This window comes from Chiroxiphia lanceolata, chromosome 7, assembly GCF_009829145.1.
Source record: "Chiroxiphia lanceolata isolate bChiLan1 chromosome 7, bChiLan1.pri, whole genome shotgun sequence".
Classification (NCBI taxonomy): Eukaryota; Metazoa; Chordata; class Aves; order Passeriformes; family Pipridae; genus Chiroxiphia; species Chiroxiphia lanceolata.
Window position 1 is genome coordinate 22,083,094 of NC_045643.1, and position 25,401 is coordinate 22,108,494.

At 35.9% G+C, this 25,401-nt stretch overlaps 1 protein-coding gene across 3 annotated transcripts in view; it reads left to right on the plus strand.

Moving 5' to 3' along the window:
- KCNH7 (potassium voltage-gated channel subfamily H member 7) overlaps positions 1-25,401 on the plus strand; it is a 220,409-nt gene that overhangs the window by 139,159 nt on the left and 55,849 nt on the right. For 2 of the 3 annotated variants that reach the window (XM_032693714.1, XM_032693716.1), the window contains 3 exons: positions 4,893-5,321; positions 10,630-10,653; positions 13,303-13,517. In XM_032693714.1, coding sequence (XP_032549605.1) covers positions 4,893-5,321; positions 10,630-10,653; positions 13,303-13,517 — 668 coding nt within the window. The remainder of the gene's footprint in view (positions 1-4,892; positions 5,322-10,629; positions 10,654-13,302; positions 13,518-25,401) is intronic. The other variant, XM_032693715.1, reaches the window with a different exon arrangement.

Sequence of the window (25,401 nt, forward strand, 5' to 3'; positions counted from 1 at the left end):
ACAAGGGAACGTAACAAAGATTGCTGGTGTTAATACTGGTAAAACTCATGTGCAATCTTAAATTTTAGAGAAAACTAAAAGAAGTAGTGCAAAAATTAAATGAGACCATACCAGAGGATAAAAAAAACCACATATGCGGTGTTTGAAAATTATGAGTTCAAGCTTCTAAAGTTAATAATTGCATACACCTTCCTTTTCCTTTCTGAAAATAAATTAAGATTATTTAATGAGCAGGGCAAGAAAATTATCCAACTATGTATGATTCCCTATATTTTTGGGGAAAAGAGTAGAAAAAAAACCAACATGATTGGCTCTTGCTGTAATTCTCTGTCCTATGGCCTGCTGTGCCAGGCCAGGAAATAAGGCATCATCACATGCTTCAGTGTTTGCATAGAGTACATTCAAGTATTTGCTGCTATTTTAGACAGTCAGCATTTAGGGATTCCATTTCTCAAAAGCAATTGTTTCCTTTAGTCTGTTGCATGAGTTATTAGATGGTATTTATAAGCCTGTGAGCAGCAATCCAGTAATTTTCTGTGTCTGTTTTTCTGATAAACCAGATCTGGAAATTCCATGACAGTAGATATTTAATTATGAGAAAATCTTTCATTAAAGGGTTGACTTGAGTTACTTTTGTGAAAATAATTTTGCTGATTATTTGGGAAAGTTTCAGAACAAAGGTATTGTTGAATTAGCCCATACTCTGGAGGATAGTCTGTCATAATTGACCTATCATACCTGCCCTTGTCAAGGAAATCTCTGTTTAGAATAGTTTGATATTTGTGGGTATGTATGTTGTATTCTTTAATCTTATATGTTCAAAAAGTCACATATGTTTCATATTGTAGCCAGGCCAGTCAATCACCATGATAAAAGTTGATATCCAAGACTTGATTTTCTTCAACACTCGACCACAGTTAACAGGTTGTACTGGAACATAAGCAGCTCAGTGTGGTTTAGCTCTCAGCCCGGGAGAAGTGATATGTTAGACCAGGAAAAAAAGGTTTGCTCCATTCTGCAAACAGTTTAGAGGAGTCCTTTCTTATCTACAGTGTATTTTTCGACTAAGTTCTACTGTTTAGAAATTCTAACAGTTAGCTGAAATGACACAGAGAATAAATGTAACCAACAGATTAACTCATTTGCAAATTACTTATTCAGTAAAGCAAGGTTTGAAAGGAGGAGGTGGAATGTAAGTCTGGAATTGTGACTCAGACTCAACTGCTTTCCTCAACTGCTCTTAGCAAGCCACAGTCATACAAATCTCTGACTCAGCACTAAGAACTAACCAAGATAAATCTGCTTCTGACATCATACTTACACAAAGCAGGGGTTGTCCATCATCAAACAAAAGATTTTACCCCATACACAGTATGCCAGAAAAGCTTCCAATGACACTTTTAGTCTATACTGGGACAGGGGGCGTGAGGCCATGAATTTTGCTTCATGACAAATTGTATTATCACACTTCCTTTCTCAGCTCAATAATCCTAACTGCACGAACTGTGAATGGGCCTCCTGATAACTTTAGCTGCAGGAGAGAGGTGAACGTCCAACACATCATGTAGGTCATTAACTATGCGTTGAAGAATAGCAATACACCTTAAGAATATTCTATTAAAAAAAGAGACAAAACAAAAACCAACAAAATCAGAAAACAGGCTTTTAGCTTCAGGATTTATTACAGTTTATAGAAGAATAGCAAAAAGCTACTAATTTAAGTTTTCTATTTCATGCCCAAAAGTCTTAACAAGAAGTAAAATTCTCACTGAGTATTCTTTCCAGATGAACTGCAGTTAGACAGCTAAATCAGTAATGCGGTATAACGTGGTCATATTAACTTGGTGAGGCAGAAAAGACCATCTGCATCACCATGAATATGACTAAAATAGGGTGCCAGCAAAAAGTCTTTAACAGTGTCAAATGCCAGAAACCCTTATGAATGGTATTTTTAAAAATTTCAGTGTAATTGATTAAAAAGAGATTTTTTTTAAAAGGCTAATATTTTAAAAGATTAGTTTCACTTTGGATGCAGTAAGCTTTCAATATTTATGTATAAGCTGCTTTACAGGTCAATTCTACACATTATTCAAAAATAATGAAATAATTCTTTACATACTTCGCTAATTTCAATGTAAGCTGTTTGTACAAGTATACTTAGTAAGTCAGAAGAAATACACAAGTTCCCAAGGTACACTCTGCTGAATATCACTGTGTAGACTGAAAATTGGCACCTCTAGTTGCTGTGTTAAACATGCATGACTCTGGTTTATGCAACAAAGTTTTCTGTCTATTTTACTGTTGTGTGTGTATATGCATCAGAGTAATAGATTCAATAGAATTCAATTTGGAATTCAGCAACCTTTTCCAAAAATTGTCAAGGAAAAAAAAGGAAGATCATTACATGGATCTATATTTTAAAGCAGGGAAAAAAAGTTGAAAATAAATCACCAGATTTCTAAATACTGAGATGTTATCAGTAGACTCTGGTATGTTCTTTATTTTATAATACATTTTCAAGTCCTTGGATAAAAAAGGTGCAAACAATGAGGTCAGAATGTTTGTATAAGTCACAAAATTATTCAGACTATTAGACGAGATTCACAGACTTATGCTAGGATACTGAGTGGCCAAGTGATAAAACAGCAAATCAAATTTTTTACAGACATAATAGTAGAGACTAAATTATCTATTACCAGTCAACAAAGAAATCTTTCAGCTGCTGTAAAAATATCTTACATTAGCACAGTTAGGAAAATAACTCACAAAGAGAATAAAATATTGGTAATTGTAAGGAAGGGAACCATGATCAAAACAAAAAGCCATTATGCCACTTCATTGATCTCTAAGTCTGGGAATAGCTCAGGCCATTGCTAAAAATTAGAAATAAAAAGTAACTAAGAGTGAAAAGGATGATGAGAGCTACACAATGCAGTCACACTAGCATTCTTCAGCTTGCAAGAGGTATACAAAGAAGAATGCAGCAGATGTATGAAAAGGAAGTTATTAGCTATTTTTCATAGCACCCTCCCCACAGGCACAAGTTAGGGGAAGTACTTACATACTTACATAGCAAGTAAGGGGAAGTACTTTTTCACAGATGTATGCTAAAATTACAGAACTGTTTCCTATAGGATGCTTTGCAGGTCAAAGTACAACCGTCTTTTAAAAGCACTGAGACAAATTCCTGGAAGAAAGGTACACCAAACATTCAGTTTGTGGTTTGAATACAATCTCTAGCTCAGAAAGTTTCAGAAATTCAGGTATGCAGAAACTGAGTAAATTTACTGAGAGAAATAACACAATCTTAATCTCCTTCTTCATACATCCACTACTGGAAATATCAGAGGTCCAACAGTGTGCGAGATGGACCTGTGGTGTCACATAGTAAAGCAACTTTAGCTCTTAGACAGGTTTTCCTTTAAGAAGAGTAGGGTACTCTCACCTTCATTTATTTGGAATTCAAAATACATTCTATATTCATACTAATATATAGGACACTCATTTTAAAGCATTGAATGATTAAGCTGCATCATCAATCGCTCTACAAAATTACTGTCAGTCATAGGCATCAAAGAAAGATTATTTCAAAATATTTCAGTATGGAATGATACATTTCAGTGCTAAATATTTATAAATGTTAGATAGCTACAAATATTGCCAATTAAAACTGACTGAAAAAAAAAATTAAATCTTATCCCAAACAGAATTTCTTATGCCAGTAATAGAGAATAACAAGATATTTTGAGATGTCCTCCAAGAAATCATTAACTACTGATTCACTGTTTAAAGTACTCATGTAACAAAGTGATGAGAGACAAGAAGTTATTAAATAAGTCAGGCTGTTTACTCAATGATATCTGATCATTTCAATTATTTCAATTATTCTACTAAACTTTTTTAGCATTTCTTTTTCTAAACTGTTTAATATGTTTTCTGTACATCTGAAATCCCTTTGCCTCCATCTGTGAGTTGTTTTACACAAAATCTTACAATATTTGTGTAAATATTTGTGTAAATATTTGGGTCCTTTAGAAGGGTAGTCTGTAGATTTTACAGTTCTTATATATAAATCTTTATATGCACAATATTTTACTCTTCCTCTCAGCTACTGATATTTCTTACCATTACACAAAACTGTTAGTTTTCTACACCCTCAGAACAGCCTAGCCTGCCATTCCACATCCAAGACCAACTCAGCCCAACCCATTAAAATGTAAATGGTAACTGTATTGTGTAGATGCAACTGAGACCTGAGAGCTGTGTCGCTCCTTCTTCTTCCTCTGTGTTCCTTTCCTTTTCAGTTTAAACTCATTAAATTGTCTCATCTAATTTTAAGATGCAAGCATTGGAAAGAATTTTGGCAAAACCAATACACAACTTATTTTCTTTCCATAACTATTAGCACTCGTATCTTCCTGTTTAATTTGTAGTAAATAAATCCATATATCAGCAGTACACTCATAAGCACATGGAGTTCCACTAATAATAGAATCCACAAATATCTATTTCAGGATAACAGCTACCAACCAAAGTAGTTCGGCATGTTCTAGAAGTCTTTTATAGACACACAGGTTTTTAATTTAGAAGTGACCATCAGAACAGATAACCTTATATCTTTTAAAATAGGCAGTAGAATTAATGCTACTGTCCTTGTTCTAAGCTCAGAAACTTAGTTCTGACTGAATTATGAAATCCTTTAATATCACGACTATAACAAACTTAGAGCTGTATTATGTTTTCATATTTACATATTCCATTAATAAGCATTGTAATTTATTAGAAATAGGTCAAATAGTTACAGCTATTGTCATTGTAAGTGAAAAAAGCAGATTTTCATGAGAAGACACTAATGGCTAATATTTTCTTCTTTCTTATATATTTACATGTAGGCAGACTTTTTGGGTTCCGGTTACCTGGATTGAGACTTTTAACATACAGAAAGCAGTCTTTGCCACAGGAAGACCCTGATGCAGTGATAATTGATTCCTCTAAGCACAGCGATGACTCAGTGGCAATGAAGCACTTTAAATCACCTACAAAAGAAAGCTGTAGTCCTTCAGAAGTGGATGATACAAAAGCACTGATTCAACCCAGTAAATGTTCACCTTTGGTTAATATATCAGGACCTCTTGACCATTCATCACCTAAACAACAATGGGACAGACTTTACCCTGACATGATACAGACAAGCAATCCACTAACGCATTCCAGATCAAAGGAAAGCATTTGTAGTATACGGAGAGCATCTTCAGTACACGACATAGAAGGCTTTACCGTCCATCCCAAGAACATTTTTAGGGACCGTCATGCAAGTGAAGGTATGGTGTAAAGTCAATCATTATTCTTTGATGTACTAAAAAAGGAATTATTTCAATTTTTCATAGTAATAATCATCATTTTGTAAAAAAAATTAAATGTAATCAGCTGTTTACATTCAAAGGGGCACTGAAAATATTAAGGTCCCAAATATGCCAGGATAATTTATACTAAATATTGTTTTTTATTTCTGAGGAGACTAATGGAATTATGGATTTGCTCTTCTTTATAGGGCTATAGCAAATTTGGGCCCAACATTCCTAAAGCTAATATTGGTATGTGGAGGGGAAAAAAAAATCAGGTGATCAACTTATAATTGCATGTACCATTCTGTCCTATACTCACATATATTAGATTATCTTTGACTGTATGAAATCCTTCAGAGACTGATCAGTTTATTTTTATTAAATATGTAATGTGCACATTGTGTATTCACTGGTCTACCACCAAGACATACTTTTTCTTTCACATTGGAGAAAATATCCTCAGCAACTCCATTGAAATGCTTTGTGTAATGATTAATGAAATATTTAGTGAAATGGTGAAATGCTTAGTGTAAAATTCATTACAGTGTGATTTTCTCCTTGCGCTAGTATATTCTTGCAACCAGCAAAAGTTACCAAGATGTTTCCCCGTCTTCTTTTTCTACTGTCTCTCCTAAATCCATGGAGTGCAGTCCATGATTTCTTCTTGAAGACAGGGAGTTTGAGAAACTTGAGAAAGAGCTTAGCAAAGAGAGATTTGAAAGCCTGGTGAATTGAGAGGTCCCTTGAAAAGTCACTTTCAAAGAAAAGTGTCAGGTATACAGTGCTTTCACAGCTACTGATGTGAAATGACTTGAATTGCACACCTTTTTATTCAAGCTAGATGACAAGGAATGTATGGGGAATATTTTAAGATTTCAAAAACATATATAAAGGAAGACTGTGTACAGATTCATAAATTAGAAGGAAAATGAATTTTCATTTTCAGCGATGGGTTGTTTCTCTGCTATTCATTGACCACAAGTGCAAAATCCCTTTCAGTTCTCCTACCTTATGGAAGGCCCACATCAGGAACGCTTTGCTTCTGTACACCTCCTAAAATATAAGTCTGAATGTTCCTCTGACACCCAGTTTAACTTGTAGAATAGCAGAACTAATTATTCCTTCCAGTTACTCTTCCTGTATTACATATACTTATGTAAGTACTTCCTTTCTCATTTCTGTTCCTTTTGGACTATGATTTATTTTTTTTTTACTTCAAGTGAACTTGAAAATTCAATGAAATCCATACTAAACCAAACCATTTTGTTTATTCCATGTTCACTTTAAGAAAAGATTTCAAAATCAGCATGTGGGGCAAAAATCTCCAAGACTGAACTTCAGCATGTCCTTTCAACCTATTTCATAAGTCTCATTTTTGTTTCAACTTCTCCACATGTTCAAATTCACCTTTCAAACAAAACACATTTAAAAATATCTGTTTTGTCAATTTCTATTTTCAGAACATTAAAGTACTTCCAAACTGGTTGTTCTTCATGTAGTTATATGATGAAAATGTGTAAAAATCAGTTTCACTCTTAAGTGTCTTTGATTACAGTGGTAGAAAGTTCATGCAGAAATCACTATATAATTTAATACTTGCAGCATGGAGGAGCAAAAAATTTATATCTCCATTTCACCAAATAACAATATTCAAACATTAAATACAAAGGAAAATAAATTTTGCTATGAGAAGTCAATAATCCAGTCAATAATTCCTATGACCTCTCACATAATGTGTTCGTTTACAGTGTAAATAGATAAAACACTCTCACTCTGTTTTCACTCTGCATAAGCTACAAAATACTAGAGAATCTGGCCCTAAGTTTAGGTCATATATGTGCATTCAAGAAAAACACAGCAGAATAGAGGATGGCTCTCAGATTTGCATTAGAATTAGTAATCATTCTTGATGCCATCTGCTTACAAGCATCTTAGAATTGGATACCTTATGCTGAAAAGATGCTTACATTTGTCCAGCAAGTCCTAATTGCCTTACTCAACTGTGAGCAATAAAACCCTATTATTGCTATAAAATTATCCGTGCAAGTTAGGCAGTCAGGATTCACCTATCTTCTCTGAGCTCGCATATTCTGATCAGCCCTAAGTACAACAAGTAAAAATACAGTCACAGAATCACAGAATCTTAGAATATACTGAGTTGGAAGGGATAAGGATCCTCAAGTCCAAATCCTGGCCCTGCGCAGGACTATCCCCAAGACAGGACCATGTGCCTGAGAGTATCGTTCAAATGCGTCTTGAATTTTTCAGCCTTGGTGCTGTGACCACTTCCCTGGGGAGTCTGTCCCAGTGCTCAATCACCCTCTGGGTAAAGAATCTCTTTCTAATATCCAACCTAAACCTCCTGTGACACAACTTTAGGCCACTCTCTCAAGTCCTGTCACTGGTCACCACAGAGATCAGTCTGCACCCCCTCTTCCCCTCACAAGGAAGTTGTAACTGCAATGAGATCTCCCCTCAGTCTCGTCCAGGCTGAACAAACCAAGTGACCTCAGCTGCTCCTCACACAGCTTCCTCTCAAGGCCCTTCACCACCTTCGTTGCCTTCCTTTGGACACTCTAATGACTTAATATCTTTCCTATATTGTGGTGCCCAAAACTGCCACAATATTCAGGGTGAGGCCACACCAGTGCAGAGCAGAGCAGGACAATCCCCTCCCTTGACCAGTTAGCAATGCTTTGCATGATGCCCCCAGGACATGGTTGGCCCTCCTGGCTGCCAGGGCACTGCTGACTCATATTCAACTTGCCATTGATCAGAACTCCCAGGTCCCTTTCTGCAACACAGCTTTCTAGATCTCATTCCCCAGTCTATACGTTCATCCAGGGTTGCACCATTCAAGGTACAGAATCCAGCACTTTCCCTTATTGAACTTCATATGCTTGGTGATTACCCAGTCCTCTAATTTGTAAACTATTAATCAATGAAGCATAGCGTTCAATATATTTCCCATTCCATTTTTATTTTGTTTATTGATCCTAATAATTCTAAATTTTCCCAAATTATTTGAAAACTACTAGTCTATCTGAAAACGCAGTTCAGGATTCAATTTTTCCTGCCTTTTCCAGTTCAAGTGATATTGAATCAGTATAACAGAATTCTGAAAGAAGAAAATAGCATTATTTAGCTTAATACTAACTATAGTAATTTTCCCCCAGTCAAATTTTAAGATAATGCAACTGAGAATATGAATGATTTCATGTGTTAAATTAATTTATGTAGCCTAGTTGCCTATCACTTTAAAATTATCATCACTGTGGCCGTTATATGCCAAAAGGTATTACAATAAAAATGACAGTTTAGAATTTTAAATGCATTTGAGTGTACTTGACTGAATTCCATTCTAAATTTGCCTATATGACAGCAAAAGCAACAAGGCTGGAACTGTGTCTTGCAGTCACCACCCAAACTGCAGCCAAGCCCATCTCACCTGAAACACCAGCAATCCAGATTTTACACAGGTTCACAGGGACTCTTCGGAAATTTTACTGTCTTCAGCAAGTGACCTCAGTAAGATCCCTGCAGCCTTCTGAAGCAGCAGCAGACTTTTGGGTCTAACTCAGCCTAATCTGCAGTACTGCTGCAGATGCCTGGCACACGAAGGCATCGGGCTGAGAGGAACTAAACACTCTTCCACACCCCTGGTCCCCAGTCCTTGAGAGGCTGAGGAAAAGCCGGAGAGGCAGCAGATGTGATGCTACCCTTGATGGCCCCTCAGCAGAAGGTCACGACCTTTCTCCGGAGCAGGGCTGAATGTGCTCTCCTCAGGGACAGGGCTGCTGCGAGGCAGCTGGGGCACAGACACCTCAGCTTGTCAGCCTGGGACAGTGCAGGTGACCATCCATGAGAGCCCAAGGCACCTCCAAAAGCTGGTAACCTGGTCACAGCAGCTGGCAGGGGTCACAACACAAGCGGAGGGCAGCCTGTGGGTCGTGTTGTAATCACATGAACTGGGGTGGCATCCACCTATCCACAGGGTGGATACCTGTGTGGCTTCTTTAAGATAATAATAACAACAGCAGTAATAATATTCTCCCAGAAAAAGTTTGATCTCATGAGAGGATTCAGGGGAAGGTGTGCTGGTGAGGACAGAAAGCTTTGCCACTGTTTCCTTGCAGAAAGGCACCTAAGAACTGAAGAAAGCATCAAAGAGTATCTTTCTCTAGCACTTAAAATGGCACTGCTTAGCTTGCTACCATGGTAAAAACTTTTCCTCCTGTGAATCTAGATGGGCATGAGGCCTGGGGATTAGTGTTGGGCCACCTGCACAGCCCTGTTTCCCATGCAGCCAAGCCAGCCTGCATCACTGCTGTGGGTGCCTCAGCTTCACTTAATTACTCGGGAGTAATTACTTCCTCTTGGGTTCGCACTTCTGACCTCCAACCCACTACCAGACTTATGGAGAAACGATTTTACCATGTTACTGTGAAGACAAGTTAGCTAAAGCCAGTCCTACTGCCTGATGATCTACTCCCAACACTTTTACAGATAATCTCTCAGTTGTCAAAGTGACTTCATCTTCACTAAAAGTCAATGTAATATAATCAAGGAGGTGCAACAATATTTCAATTCAAACTGTACACACTCTGAAGCAATATTTTCTGCTTTTCTGGTGTAACAATATTTCAATTCAAACTGTACACACTCTGAAGCAATATTTTCTGCTTTTCTGGTGTAGATTTTAGTTGTCTTTTTTTTCTCTTTTTTCTTCACTTTTATTATGCTGAGAACCAGACAATGGTCGCAATGTCAAAGGTAAAGTATACATCTAGACTGCACCTTCCAGTGTTTCAATCAGCCACACTTTTTGGCATGTTACTTTGCCTGCTGTATGAAATGTTCAAATGCAACATTCTCATGCCAGCCTCTCTAGGGCCAGGTGCATTACTTAAATTATATTTGTTAAACATATAGTTATTCCCATAACTATTGTCTCAAAGCACTAACTATCAATCACTGAAAAAAGTGAAGGCATAGTTAAATGGCCCTTTGACTTAACTATGTGTGAGTTCAAAAAAGGAAGGGAGGGAGGTAGAACATATCATAGTTACTTAACTCAGTGCTATTGTCTTCGAGCAGGCAAAACTTCTGTTGAAGCTACCAGGGGTTTTACCTGGATGAAAAGGAAGTATGGGGACATTACCAAACAATCTGTTGTTACAAGGTGCTTAGTTATCAGCTAACTATTGTAAAAATTACATAATTGGTAATCAGGACCCTTGTGGAAGTATCTTCATCTATTCCTCTTTTGTCTCTTTAAAACTAGTTTCACGTTCCTGGATGGCAGGGGGTATGGTTTCAAGCTTCCTGTAGCATTAAAATGTGCATGCATGAACTTCATTGCCAATTCCATGTTTAAATAATATTTAGTGCAGTTACGAAACTGTTTCTTTTCACCAGCACTGAGCTACATCTTTTAGAAGCAACTTTAACATAATTCATAAGTGACTTCCTCCATTTCTGAGAACACGTACTAAAGTGTTCAGTTTAATTGTCATATTTGTAGTCATGTCAGAGAACTGGTTTGTGACTTCATGCATGATGCAAAAAGTGTGTGTACCTGGTAAAATCTCTCTAAACTGCATGCAGTGCATGACCTAGATTCTGTAGAGCGATTTGTGGACTACAAAATCATTGCATTTGCTTCATGTGTATGTTGGCAAAGTCTTGGGAGAAAAAACATGCAGTTTTTGTTCTATACAATACCTTTTATAAATGTATTTACTGCTGGTGAAAGATGATGGATTGGCAGCTCAGGAGAGTGAAATCATTTCTCAATGCGCTGTGTAAGCAGGGACAATGGAATTCTACGATAAAAATGGGGAGCTCAGACTTAACCTGAAAGATTCTCCTTTGTAGGGTAGGCAGAAGCACGTCATTCACCCTGCTTATTCAACTCTTGGCCTCTCTGTTGAAGCTGTCGATCAGGGTGCCAATTAGTGTCAATTGTGATTGTGATTTGTTATGACCCTCTTTTTCTTCCTCCTGCTATGAGAGTACAGCAACGTTCCACTAGTCGTCAAGTATCAGCTCAATTGCTGTCAGCCTGGGCTGTACTTAAGCTAATACAGTCTTTTGATTAATTAACATTATCAATAAGGTGCATTATACATTTCACCACTTTCTAAAGCAAAAGAAGGAGAGGGAAAAAAAGCAAGGTTTTATTCTCATGTGCAATGAACTTAAGTCTAGTATCATGCTCTAGGGCATGAGTATTAGGTAGAAAGGGGAGAATAATCCCCTTTTGAATAGAAGCAATAAAAGATCTAAATCCCACAAAACAAAAGTTCTATGCAATTTAGGCATCTATAAAGTTACTAATAAAATAAAATCTCATCTACTACCTAATCGTGGATTTGCCTAAGCTGTCTTAGTTTCCTCTTACTTTTGAAATTTCTAAGGTACCAAGGATCTTGTTCATCTGACAAATGACTCCAACTTGATACCCTGCTTATGTCTAAACCTACTAAATACTCAGAAATTACTGCTAAAATAGAAAAGTAGAGCTGAAAATTTGCAGTCTGACTACATATATGTAGCACACACCAGACAGATTAGTCACCCCATGGATTTTTGAGAAGACTGTGAGCCCTGATATATTTTAAACACTATTTTTAATAGAGTCATACAGACTATGCGAAAGATAGAAAAAGACCTTGAAGTCTGATTCTTCAGCAAGAGCTCAAAGCCAGATGTGATGAAAAACCAGCCCTTATTTAAAGAATTTTACAAAAAAAAAAAGAAATCAGCACAGCCTGAAGCATTTTCCCCCAGCTATCTGCAGGCAGCTGGTTGCTTCGAATTTCATTCATTCACACATTGCAAATACAAATCAACTGTTCCACTGTTGACTTTGCAATTTTCCCCATAGGCCTAATCCTATCCCATTGACTGTTCCTGATTCATCATACATATTCTTGTTTTCCTCACAGGAAGTAAAAAAAAAACCCTCAAAAGCACTAGAAGATATAAGCATCACATTGTTGCCCATAATAGAATTAAGATGCAATAAGGTTCTCACGTGGATCTCAGAAATGCCCTTCAATCCCACACTTTAGGTACATTGCTACTGACTACAAGACCTGGATTTTTTCTTAAATCCCTAACTGTATGTAGCTCTCACTGTCTAAACATCTTTATAGTTCTTTTTTCCAGTATTATTCTCAAAAGCAAATTTTATTTGCAATGAATACTTTTGACTTCCTGACCAGCCTTCTGACAACAGTACAGAAGAAGTACACTGATATATTGCTTCCTGTTTCAAAGAATTCTGTCCAATATAAAAAGAATAATGATAAAGGATATGTGTCTCACAAAATATGCAAACTCCTTAATTTTTATCTACCATGATGCACTAAAATAGCATATAGAGTTTATATATAGTCCATTAATATTCTAAACAAGCATCCCTATAGTTTTTAACATTTTGTTAGCAATGACAACTGAAGAAACTTATTTTGTGAGTCCACTCAATTTTCCAGTTCCTTTGAACTATCATGTAAGCACAAGCAAGGTACAGATGTGATAATAGAGCCTTTGCTAATTCCAGGCACTCTTATATAATCATGTGTCCTGTTTCTGCTCTTATAAACAAATGAGAATATAGTCCTTATATTCGGTCAGAATTACAGTAAGAACACATCAGTATTTTGAGTAACATGAAAACAAGTAAGGATAGATGCATGTACTTTGCAATCCATGTACCTTATAAAAAAATATTGAGGGCTATATGTGAAGGAAATGTCATATTTATAGCCAGTACTAGATTAGAATTTCATTAGTAATAGAGTTATTTTTAAAATGTAGATCTTTTTTACTATTAACAAGTAGTATAAAAAAAATATTTTTAACTACCCTCTTAACATACCACACTGAAACATTAACGTTAATTTATTTTTCTGCATTTATCAAATTCTAAATATGTATTCTGATTTTTCAGGGCCTTTCAATCATATCAAGTCCAGTCTGTTGGGATCCACATCAGATTCAAATCTCAACAAATACAGTACAATCAACAAAATTCCTCAACTCACACTGAACTTTTCAGATATCAAAAGTGAAAAAAAATCTTCATCTCCTCCTTCTTCGGAGAAAGCAATTATTGCACCTAAGGTGAAAGATCGAACGCACAACGTAACAGAGAAGGTTACCCAGGTAAGGTAATACACATTATTTTAGTTCATTTTCAATTTTGTGGATCTCATTATCAATCTATTCAATAGGTTATTACTCTTTCCATGAATGATTTGACTATCTCCAAGATAATTTGAAGGCTATGAGCCGTTGATTAATTTACCTTCAATTCGCTTGCACGAGGTAGTTTACAGAATTAGATGATACTGCTAAGAAACAAAACTTTTCAACTCTCTATTTTTTAATAGAAAAGAAAGCACAGTGTACATCAAGTGCCCCAAATAATTCCATTAATTTCAGTGATTACTGTCATTCATAAATTTTAGTTTCATTCTTAATTTTTCTCAGCATTATGAATCGCTGATTAGTGTAAGGCACAACATGATAAAAAATGGTAAGTGATTGTGCCACTGGTCTAAGCATCATAATTACATCTTGCAATTTATCATCTAGTTCTTTGGCTTTTCATAATGCTTTTTCTTGTGGGTGTCTTTTCCATACCTGTACATCAAAAAGGCTGTCAAAATGAAAAGCAGATACCTTTGGACTGGATGTATGATATATTCTGTCAGACTTGTGAATGAGGTTTAAAATTGAAACAAAGTGAAAATAATTCAAGATAGCATATTCCTTCACTATAAGACAAATAGTGCTTGACTTCAGTGCCCTCTGAAGTAAACAGAATTTCTCAGCTAAATTCAGTATAATTATTACATTTGTGTTATAGTCTCATTTGGAGATTGACTAGGACAGGCTACCAATGTGCAACATACTGAAAAAAAATCAGGAGATGATAGTATTCCAAATAACTTTTACAATGTAGTAAGCAGAGAGTTGGCCCTTAAATGCCCATATACTGACAGAGGTTAGAAGTGCTTTGTATCAGAATGCCAATAGATATTCCGTAAGAAGACCTTACCAAGAATAGCTTTTTACTTAGAATCATAGAATGATAGAATTGTTTAGGTTGGAAAAGACCTTTAAGATCCTCGAGTCCGACCGTTAACCCAGCACTGAGAAGTCCACCCCTAAACTAGTCCCTAACTGCAGACCTGCATTCTGTAGACCAGACTGCAGCTTCTCTACATTGGTGCTGTGCCAGCTATTGTCCATTCTCCTACTCCCTTTGACAGATATATAAAGAAATGTATTGTACACCCTCCTACAGAAATAGAGATAAAGGTTCTATCAATTCTATTTTGAGATCAGTTAGTGCCTAAAAAGTAATTGCATTTTTATCTTTCATATATTTAGTTGTTGATAGCTAACTTGAAACTGCAACCATTGTCCTTTCTAAGATTTAATCTCTTCTGGATCCATTTTGATATGTTTTAAATTATTCATAGTAGTTATACATAGAAATCTTTTCACAGCTAATATAGCAAAAAAGTCAAGTTATATAAAAATGACCAGTTTTTATGAGTTATGTAAGCATGAGGCAAGCTAGATTTTTTGATATTTTTTTTAAAATTCTGACTGACTAATTAGTGCTAGGGTGCCGAGTTTCTGTGTACTAGTGACACTGTTATGGGGAGTGAGGCAGGAATTTTTTTAAAAAATATGTGCTTATTCTCCAAATAATTTAGATATTATGAAAAATCCCATGGAAATGGCTTGGATCAGCTAAACTTTCCAGGAAAATTGATAGCAACTAAACACAAAATTAAATTTGAAGTGCTCTATAAAATCTTTATACTTTGCAAAAGCCTTCCAATTTAATTTGACATTGGTTTATGTCCTTTTCTAGAATGATCTCAACCGATTTGCAGAGCACAATTTGCATAGCAAAGTTTGATGACATACCACTCATTATAATTGGAAATAATTCCCTGCAGCTGGTGCTTTTTCTCTTATTACATTCACTTATCAAAGTTTTTAGTTACTGCTGCATCCTAAACTCTACAGTTAGGTACAGAGAGAAACTCCTAGGAGGTATAAATAAATGTCGGTCTATAATATTACATTGGTAAGAGATCTAGTTAACTAGTTATTCAAGAATTAGATTAGAAATAGATAGTTAGAAAATTAAAGTGGATCGTTTTAGTCCTGTTTATGTTTCTATCCCAGAGATTTCAGTATGTTTCATAAGAGTCAGCACTTTGAAAGTTCCACTGCATGTCTGCCTATAAATTTCTTTGGAAATCTTTTCATAGGCCAGAGATCTATTTTGTATTGCAGAATAGTGCAAAAGTGGTTTTGGAAGGTTTGAGTATAGTGTTGAGATAGAATATGGTAGAAGCATTAGGTGAGATAGGGATATACTCATGAGTATAAAATGGCCATGGTAAGTTTAAAGATCACCCTTACTCAGTCGTGGCATTCTGAAACAATCCTCTAATAAAAGAAGTTAGGACAGGAATTCTAAATGTTGTTAAAAAGAGACTGAAAAAATGTCGTAATGGGATAGATAACATGTATGCTTCTGGGATTGCAGGATTTGATGACAAGGAAGGCTATTTCCAGATGTATATTGCACCATTCAAACATCCATCCATCCATCTCTCCCTTTGTAATCCTTATTATCTTTCTCCCTTTCCTCAGTCTTGCTAAGAAATTTGGTCCTGCTGTTATAACCTGACATTTTCACTATGGTGGCTCCTCACTGTGCTTCTCAAAATACAGGGACATGGATTCTATTATGCACCATAGTAAGATATGAGAGAGCTTCCCTGTTGGATTACTGCACTCTGGATTCTCTCTCATGCATCAATAATATCAAACCAAGTATCAGTACCACAAGATATAACAAGTTCTTTCCAGAGATAACACCTGTATGACTTCTATAATATCCACAAGCTGAAGAGGTAATTCAGGTCATGAAGACAGTGAAAAAGGAAGGAAGGGATAACACGTAGCTACCTTAAAAGGGTAGAGGAAGAATAATGAAAAAAGTAAATAAAAGAGTCATGGCCACTGTGTTTAGAGGAAGTTATGCACTTTGAGCATTGAAAGAGGAGTGAAATAATTTAGTAGAAATATTTTAGTGGAATAAATTAGTAGAAGACAGAAAAATAAAATTTAAAAATAATTTCAGAAGGAAAAGAAGATATTGTGGGACAGTGGTTTATACTTTGAGTGAAAAATATAAACTTTGAAATTCAGGTGGAGAAAATAAGATTTCAGTACAGAATTTAATAAATAGATACATAAAATCCACAACATCTTATCTTTTAAATAATACAAATAAATGAATCTCTTCAAGAAGAGTTGTGTTATAAATTCTACTGCTAAGAACCTTTCAATACTGTCTTACTACTTAACAAGAATGTCCAGGACATTATGCAGAGATGAAAATTGCCTTAAAATATAGCTTACAGTGAAGTGCTGCACACGTGACGGTCCTGAATAAGTAGATTCTCTGATTGCTTTGCCTGCTTTTTCACCTGGGACTTCACTGATCAAAACTCCTTGTATAATGCAGAGTAGCATAACATCTTCTGGATGCCTGTTTCTCCGTAACATTGACTTTTACTCAGAGAAATAGCCTAGCAGTAGCTTCTTATTGATAAGTTGGCATTGTTATATTCCACTGCATATATTGGTCACTAAATTAAATTTACATTTCCTTTCCACTTTACTAAAAATTTTGGATTCTTAATGTTTCTCATCATAATTTCCAGATGGGCTAAACTCACTCTCTTCTAGAGGAGTCTCACTTTACTTTTTCCCATTACTCTTTTTTTTTTTTTTTTGACAGTCTGTTCAGGGGTGCAGTCCGATTTCTGCACTCTTCTGCACTGACAGGTTCAGTTGGGGTCCTGGCACTGATTGTTAGAAAGAGACAAGTTTTCCTAGAGGCACAAAAAGTAGACTTTTATTAAAGAAAGCAGTAGGGCAAAAATTTGACATCTGTCCCTTAGCATTTTTTATGAATTCGTAAAGGTGACGTCTGGCCTTAAAATTGCAGTGTGCAAAAGCGCAACAGTAACTGATTTTATCTTTTGTTTGAATACTGATTTATTGCAAAGCTTCTTACACATCCAGTTCCCACTGATGTATGGCTCTAAAGTTGTGAGTAGCACAAAGACTAGAGTAGTCAGTATCTATGCTTGTTTTTAAAGAAAAGAGAGAATTCCTGAATACCTATAACTTAACACTGTCAACAAACAAATCTGTCCCAGTTAATAAAAGGGTAAATTACTGGTCTCTTTACTGTGTTGTTTAAGAAAAACTGTTTTGTTTCTCTGGATCAGTAGTGTCCAGAGATTTATTCATCCCCTTGAAATTCATCAGTCTGATGGGATATAGCATGTGGTTGAAAGACCTAATATGTATCTGTTGTTTATGATTTGTCTCAATAACTGCATTACAGGAAGGTAAAACTCTCTGATCTTTAAACTTCTTGCCAATAATACTGTTCAAGACAGTTTCATTATCTACCCACCTGGAGGAAACATATATACCCAAACCGGTCATATGGCTGATGAAATAATAAGCATGTACCTTGACACGATACACAGAAGAGTATGATCTGTTTTGCAGACATGCTGAACACCGACAAATGTTCTGAAAATAGAGCTGTCAGTGAAGGGCGGTGGGGGGGTCACGTATGAAGTGATAGACCTTGCAGTATCACTGCATGATTTGTAATCTGGCCACACTCCATTCAGTTCCCCAAAAGATTAAGAAATAAGTAGCAGTATCCCCACAAGGCCAATAAAGCTGTTGATATAAAAAGAACTATTGTATGATCATGACTTCAAACTGACCTTCAGGTTTTCAGGCTGAAAGATGACTAGCAGCATTGAGAACAGAGAGGGGCAATATAAGACCTAAAAATAAACTCAGTTATTGATCTATACGTTTTCAGCAGTCTGATTCAGCTGACACACTGCACTGTTTACATCATGCAATAACTCACATACACACAACATTTCAAGGCTGTTCATTTTGGAACACAAGCTGACGTGAAGCAGAAAATTCTGAATTAAGGGAAAACAATTTTAATGTCTTCCAATTACACAGTAAGGCATTGCATATAATAATGAAATTGGGGGGTAAGCAGAGCCAACATTTCCTTGTTATTGTATAGAAAGTTCAAATTTCCTCTATAGTGACAATCTTCTTTTCCCTATTATTTGTCAATTGACAGTTTATTCAGGAATTATTCTTTTTCTCTACCATAATACTTAGCAGCCTAATGCAATAAAATTTCATCTTTAATTGTCATTATATAATTAGACTGTAATTAATATAGATGTAATATAGAAATAGTATAAATGTGTTTAGTTTCATTGTCATTTAGAAGTTGTGGTACACTGTGTGTGAAAAGAAGAAAAACAGAGAAATCGTGGTAAAACTAATAAAAATACCCTGGTCTCATGGTAGCTATTTAAACCTGTGCAAAGTGTCACCAAAACTGGAGAGTAGTATCTTTTGCACCAGAGCAAGTAGCTCTACAAAGTGCATGGAAGCAGAAAATAGACCCCACTGTTTTGTTCAGTTTCAGAAGAAAACATAGTATTTTCATTGTAATTACTTCTGTTGCATCAAGTAATAAGTTTCACAACAACTGTGAAAGATAAAATATTCCTTCCTTAGAGTAGAGTCTCTTCTTTTTGTGACAGCTGAATGGGCTAAGGCATCTGAACTGCTGCAGTGTTTCGAGAAGATTTCACAACATATGGTAGAAATGGAGCAGTCGGAAAGCCCAGCTGCTTTGAAGCATGTAACCTGGATGCATCCTTAATTAGTCCATGTCCTTCCCCCAAGATCTACTCTTCTGAAAAATGGATTCCCTGATTTTGCTGAGTTGGAGAAAAGTATCCAGTATCTTCTATGAATTACACTTTTGAGTAATCAATGTTTTGTGTGATCTCTTTGTTGTTACTGCCTTGATGCTAACATGGAATGGAGCATATGACTCTTGTTAATAATAGATCATTAACCAAAGCAACATTCCTCTTTTGATGCTAATAACTGGGGGAAAATAGGCAGACACAGGCTTTCAGACTGCATTGTAATTTGTTCTGCAAATAATTTGTTAAGAGTGTTGAGGGTGTAAAAACTGACGCCCTATAATGCGAGTAAAGCTGATTGAAACCAAGACGTCGGCAGCATTTGGATAAGTCTCATTTCTCTAGACTAGAGCTATAAACCCCCAAACTCCCACTTCCTGGTGGATTGACCTTGGAAGTTTCTAAACTTGGTAGGTTACTCTGCTGAAACCAACAGTTTTGACACCTACCAGAACAGTCTCACTATGAACTGCAAGAAGCTAAGCCCCACCAAGACCCAGAGAACTGTGAGAATCCTCTGATCCATTTGATATGCACAGTCTGAAATAATACCTTTCCCACATACAGTTACAGTTGCCTTAAAACAGCTACAAAAGAAGTCACAGTCCCTCTTTCAAGTAACCCTAGAACCATACAAAAATATAATGTGAAAGAGACCTCTAGAGGCCATCTAGCCCAACCTCCTATGCAAAACAGCACAACTTCAAAGTTACATCAGAGTCTGGTGGTTACCATGTTAACTCAGGAAACAGTTCCTATGTTTAGGTCAGCATAAGGATATGTTTTCTCAGAGAAAATCAGCCAGCGATAGACAGCAATATCAGCTGGCATGTGGAAAGACAGAGGAAAGAGGGCAAAAAGTTCAGGATGTAATGAGTCACAAAGAGCTGCCCTTTTTCAAGACCACTGCTGGTGTAGCTAACATTTAGGGCAACCATTTAGAAAGAGGCGGTCCTGGGTTGTAATTCCAGAGTGTTTTGACTGTTATTTGTCTTACATAATTGATCATCTGTTAAAAAATCCACAAATATAACCCTGGACTCAGACTCAAGATTCCCTTCCTCCCTGTCTAGTGCCCTTACCCTCAAATGGTCTGGATTCTGAACTCAGTTCTAGTGCCAGGCACCTCACATGTACATTCTCTAGTACCAATATTGGATTCAGCCACAAAATACCTTAAGCTGGGCAGCCAATGTTTAGCATTTACCTGAAATTATATATTCACACCTATTAAGAGTCATTTTCATCAGACAAAAAAGGTAAGTATGTTCAGCTAACAATTTAATAATCTTTTACCTTTTAATGTAATACTAGTGAATACACAAACTGAGAAACTGGTGGGTAATTTGAAAGATGAACGTTTGCAAGGAAATTTGTACATTCCCACATATCACTAATGAGAGACGTTAATGAATAAACTAAATTTTAAAGAGTAAAAAGTTCCTGCAATTCACAGGTAGTATAGGGGCGACTATAAAGCAGTTATCTTCTAACACTTAAGGTGGCCTTAAGCATACAAAAGAGAAATAACTGCAAGGCTATTTTCTTTTGACTTGGGCAGGGGAGAGGAGAAAAGCACGTGAATTGGTTGGTTTTGATGTGTTGGCAGGTGAGGAAAATATTTTCTGGTTAGTGTTTGATAGCATTTAAGATTTTTTTCATAGTAGCAGAAATAGTAAGAAATAGCAAGAAATAGCAAAGACCATTAACCCCAGTCAGCGTAGTGTGTTGTTTGATGAATTCTGAATGCCCTCAAAATTAATAAGATAAATGAGAAGGTCATTGTACTTATCTATTACCTGTCACATGTTAGAATTTGGATGATGCTTTCAGCTTGTAAAGGGTAATGGGATCAATAGAGAAGGGCAAACCCAGAAAAGAGATAAAGCTTTGGGAAAAAAAATAGGAGGAACACTCCATAAATTGTATTGAAATAACAATAAAATCACAGTAAGGGAAAGATCAGGAACCAGATGTATGAATCAAAAACCAATGGGTCATTGAATTCCAAATACTTTGTTTATGACAGAGAGTGTTAATAAGTGTGGGGCCACGTATTTTCAAAGCATTTATTGAGCTTTATGGGTGGTATGGGTGTTACTGAACACAAAATTAATGAGCATGGCACAAAAAAAACTCTAGGAGGTATTTACTAAAAGTGGCTAGTTCAGGCCATCTAAAGTGCAGAAATATACTGTAAAATAAAAATCTATCTGTAATAAAGTACCTAAATTGTATGATTATTTAGTTGATATTTATAGTACATAGAAAGCTCAGAGTTTCTTCTTCTTCTTGATATCAGGGTGGACTTGTATTAGATTTATCTTAGGTAAGTCTGGTTTTCCTTGACAGTTGAATAAATCTTTTACTGTAGCACATGGTGAAATTGTCTTTAAGGTATTTTGGGTGTATTTTCAGGCATAAGTTTTTTTATTTAAAGAGTTGCCAATTTTACATTAAGGTAGTATGTTTTTAATTATGGAAATTGCAGTAACTACTCCTCATTTAATATCTTAGAAGCTGTCATAAGAAGGTATGTTCTGCTTCAGACAGCCTGTTGAGTATACTACTAATAATAAATGAAGAATGTTTATTAAATGGGAAGAGAAGTTCTTCTTTTCACAGCTTTGCATTTTTTCCTAATCTCAGTATCCATCTTTGAAAATGTTCCACTTTCTAAATGAATCCTACCAATTACGCAGAAACCTACTTTCTAAATAAAAGAACTCCTGTGTGGTATGGGCTCGCATCTCTACCATTTTTTTTCTATTCAGAAAAGTTTAGTTTCACTGGGTTTGTAGGTGGGTTAAGAACGAAAAACTATAACCAAAGGAGAGTGGCATCTTTTGCTGCAGCTTAGTCTCTAATGCTGTTAGTTGCTGGGTTTGGAAGTGAGCAAAAACTTAGAGCCTGTGGCTCATGGTCATTCTGCAGAACTTTCAGAGGCTAGCTCATTTATTTTGATAAATTTTGTTAGGAGAGGATGCAGACTGCAGCCTCCTTTCAGATTTCCAAACAAACATTAAAAAATAAGTTTTGTATATGATAGCAATTTCCAGATACATTATGTTGTCCATTTTCTCTCTTCTTTACATCTACAATATCAAGTAAGCAAAGGAAACTGCAGTTTACACAGTGTGAAAAACTAGTCAGTATATCTAGAAAACTATGAACGTTAAGAACGTTAAAGCTTACAGGCTTCTATCCTAGGCATTTTTCCATTGGAGTGAGCTTTTGATGCCTGCAATAGTACCAAAAAGATTTCCTGTCTCTCTGATTGTCATGGTTTAACCCCAGCTGGCAACTAAGTACTATACAACAGCTTGCTCAGGTCCTTCCTGTCCTCTCAGTTAGATGACAGGGAGAATCAGGAGAAAAAAAAGTAAAACTTGTAGGTCAAGATAAGAACAGTTTCATAACTGAAACAAAATAAAATAATATAATAGTAATAATAATAGTGATACTAATAGCAATTGTAATTAAAAGGAGAGGGAGAGGGAGAGAAAATGAGCAAAAGAGAGAGAGAGAAGACCCAAGAAAAATGAGTATTTTACAATACAATTTCTTGTTGACTGATGCCAAACCTGTTCCTGTGCTGTGATCACTCCCTCTTCCTAGTAACACCCCTCAGTTTATATAGTGGACATGACATTCTATGCTATGGAATATCCCTTTGTCCAGATTATGTAAGCTCTCCTGGCCGTGCTCCCTTGCAGCTTTCTGTGCTCCTACTCATTAGCAGAGCCTGGGAAACTGAAAAGTCCATGACTTAGGGTGAGCACCACTTAGCAACCAATACATCTGCATGTTTGTCAGCATTATCCTCATACTAAATCCAAAACAGAGCACTGTGCCAGTTACTAAGAAGAAAATTGTCTCTCGCAGCCAGAACCATGACACTGATTAAATCCTTAAAAAAACCATCCTGTTGTCTCCTAAGCGTGAGCTACATCTCACATAACACAGGCAAGGTAGAGCTCCCAAGGAGTTAATTTTGTCTCACTGATTCTGTGCTATTTTTGTTTTGTGAGAGTACCAGAGTAGGCAGTGCAGAATCACCATGAAGGTCGTACCATCTTGCCACAATTCCTCAAAATCAAAATATGTTTTTAGATCATAAAAAAGTGTTTAATGTAAGATCCAGCTACTGGTTGAGGACAGGCAAGTCTGTCTGCCTGTTCACAGGCATGGTCACAACTCCACTCTTTTTTCTCTGCCTAACCAGCAAGAATTGAATGGATGGCCCTAGAAATTTGGATCATGTTTTTATAGGTTGATTTTGCTAATGAAATTTAATTTGTGTCATCACATTGTGTGTACACGTGTGTGCAATCTGTTCCATCTACCTTTGCCAAATGGCTTTTTGGTTAAAATATTACTGACCAGATTTGAGAGAAGTTTGGGTGATGCACCAAACTTTCCTACAAGCAATGTTGAGAGAGGAACCTGGGAAACCTGGGCAGAACACTAAGACTAAATGTCTAGTTTAAGTGAATCGGGTTGGAATATGCTCAACAGGCACAAACACAGAGAACCATAAGGGACACAGACATTTCTAAATTAAGCTTTTCCCCATCTACCTAAGCAGTTTCAACTGCAGTTCACATGCTTTTAAACACTAGGGGGTCTAATTACACAATGTGGATTTTCTAGAAACTAAAGTTTGCTTATTTTGCTTATTATGGAAAAAAATATTTACCATGAAACTGAAGGTTAAACTTCAGTATGAATGTATGCATAAGGAACTTTTCTTCCTTTCTTCTTTACTCCTGACAGTTATGTCAGTAGGTACTGTAATCATAGAACGAAACTATGGATGTAGCTGCTTCATTTCCACTCCATGCACTTCAGAAATTCTTACAGCTTTTGTGCTTTTCTTTATCTGCATCAAAATATTTGACAGCTACCAAACCAGTCTAAATGGATAATAATGAAAGATACTTTTTTCATAAATATCGTGAGGAAGATGAGATAGCATCAAGCACAAAATCTACTTGTTTTGTTGCCGTGCCATGAACAGATAACAGAAAATATCTTTTATGTGACTAAAAACCACACAATAATCTAAGACCTTATTACAAATGTAACCCTTGATGTTTCATTATCTTGCATATAAATGTTTGTTAGCATCTTAGTGTTGCCAGAAGTGCATTCACCAGAATTTTGAAGGATAACATTTTCTCTCTTCTGAAAAAACACCGCTTAGTGAATATTAAAGGGTTACAACTTTTAATACATATTCTTTTATTAACATTTGCTAAAAAAGTCAGTTTTTAATGTCTTCTTTGATAAACTTTATATCACTAAGTTGAGGTTTAAGGTTTAGTAAAGCCCTGTCAGTAAATCTATATGCTTCTAAGTGTTACTCTGATGATGCATTACCCACAAATATGAAAGTGATTATATACTGACTGGCAGTAAGAGGCTCCTGAGGTTTAAGATCTGTATACCATTTCTTAATATTTTCATGGAAAATAATGAATGGAAAATGAAAATAAAATGAAAATAAAAATGCTTTCTCTTTTTTAGTTTCTAGATTCATGAAAAAATAAATTATAGATTAGAGATAGTGAGTTTTCTAACTTATTGCATATATTCAAGTTTGGTGAAGCAGTTTTATTTGATGGTAATATCCAATAAATACTATTTCCATGAAATCGGCACAATTTTACTGAAGAAATATGCTACTACTTTAATTTCAGGACATACATAGATTTCCTTAACCATTTGAAGATTTTGGGTTACTTTGTAAGTAAATATGTTTAGCTAAATAGATTTATGTAATTATTTGATAACTTTATAAAAGTTTTACACTTCATGTCTTCAGTCCTGTAAGACTCTCAGCAGTCCCTGGAAGTCCCATTGCTCTCAAACAAGCTTCATCTAGTGACAGACTAACACCTGGAAAAAAAAAAATTAAAATACGCTCAAATAAGCTTAAAATATGGTCAGCTAAGCTTTGATTTTATCAGGTCCTGCCATTAAAAAGAAAATTTCTGTTTCAATGTCTACCTAAAATTAAAAAAAAAGAAAAAAAAAAACACCAACAACAACAAAAAATGCATTGTGCTGCTTCTGACCCTGAAAACAAAGAAATATTGAGCCCATTGTTTAAATAAGAAGTTGATATCCTCTTCTCTGTGAAGTCCCAAATGGGAAACATATAG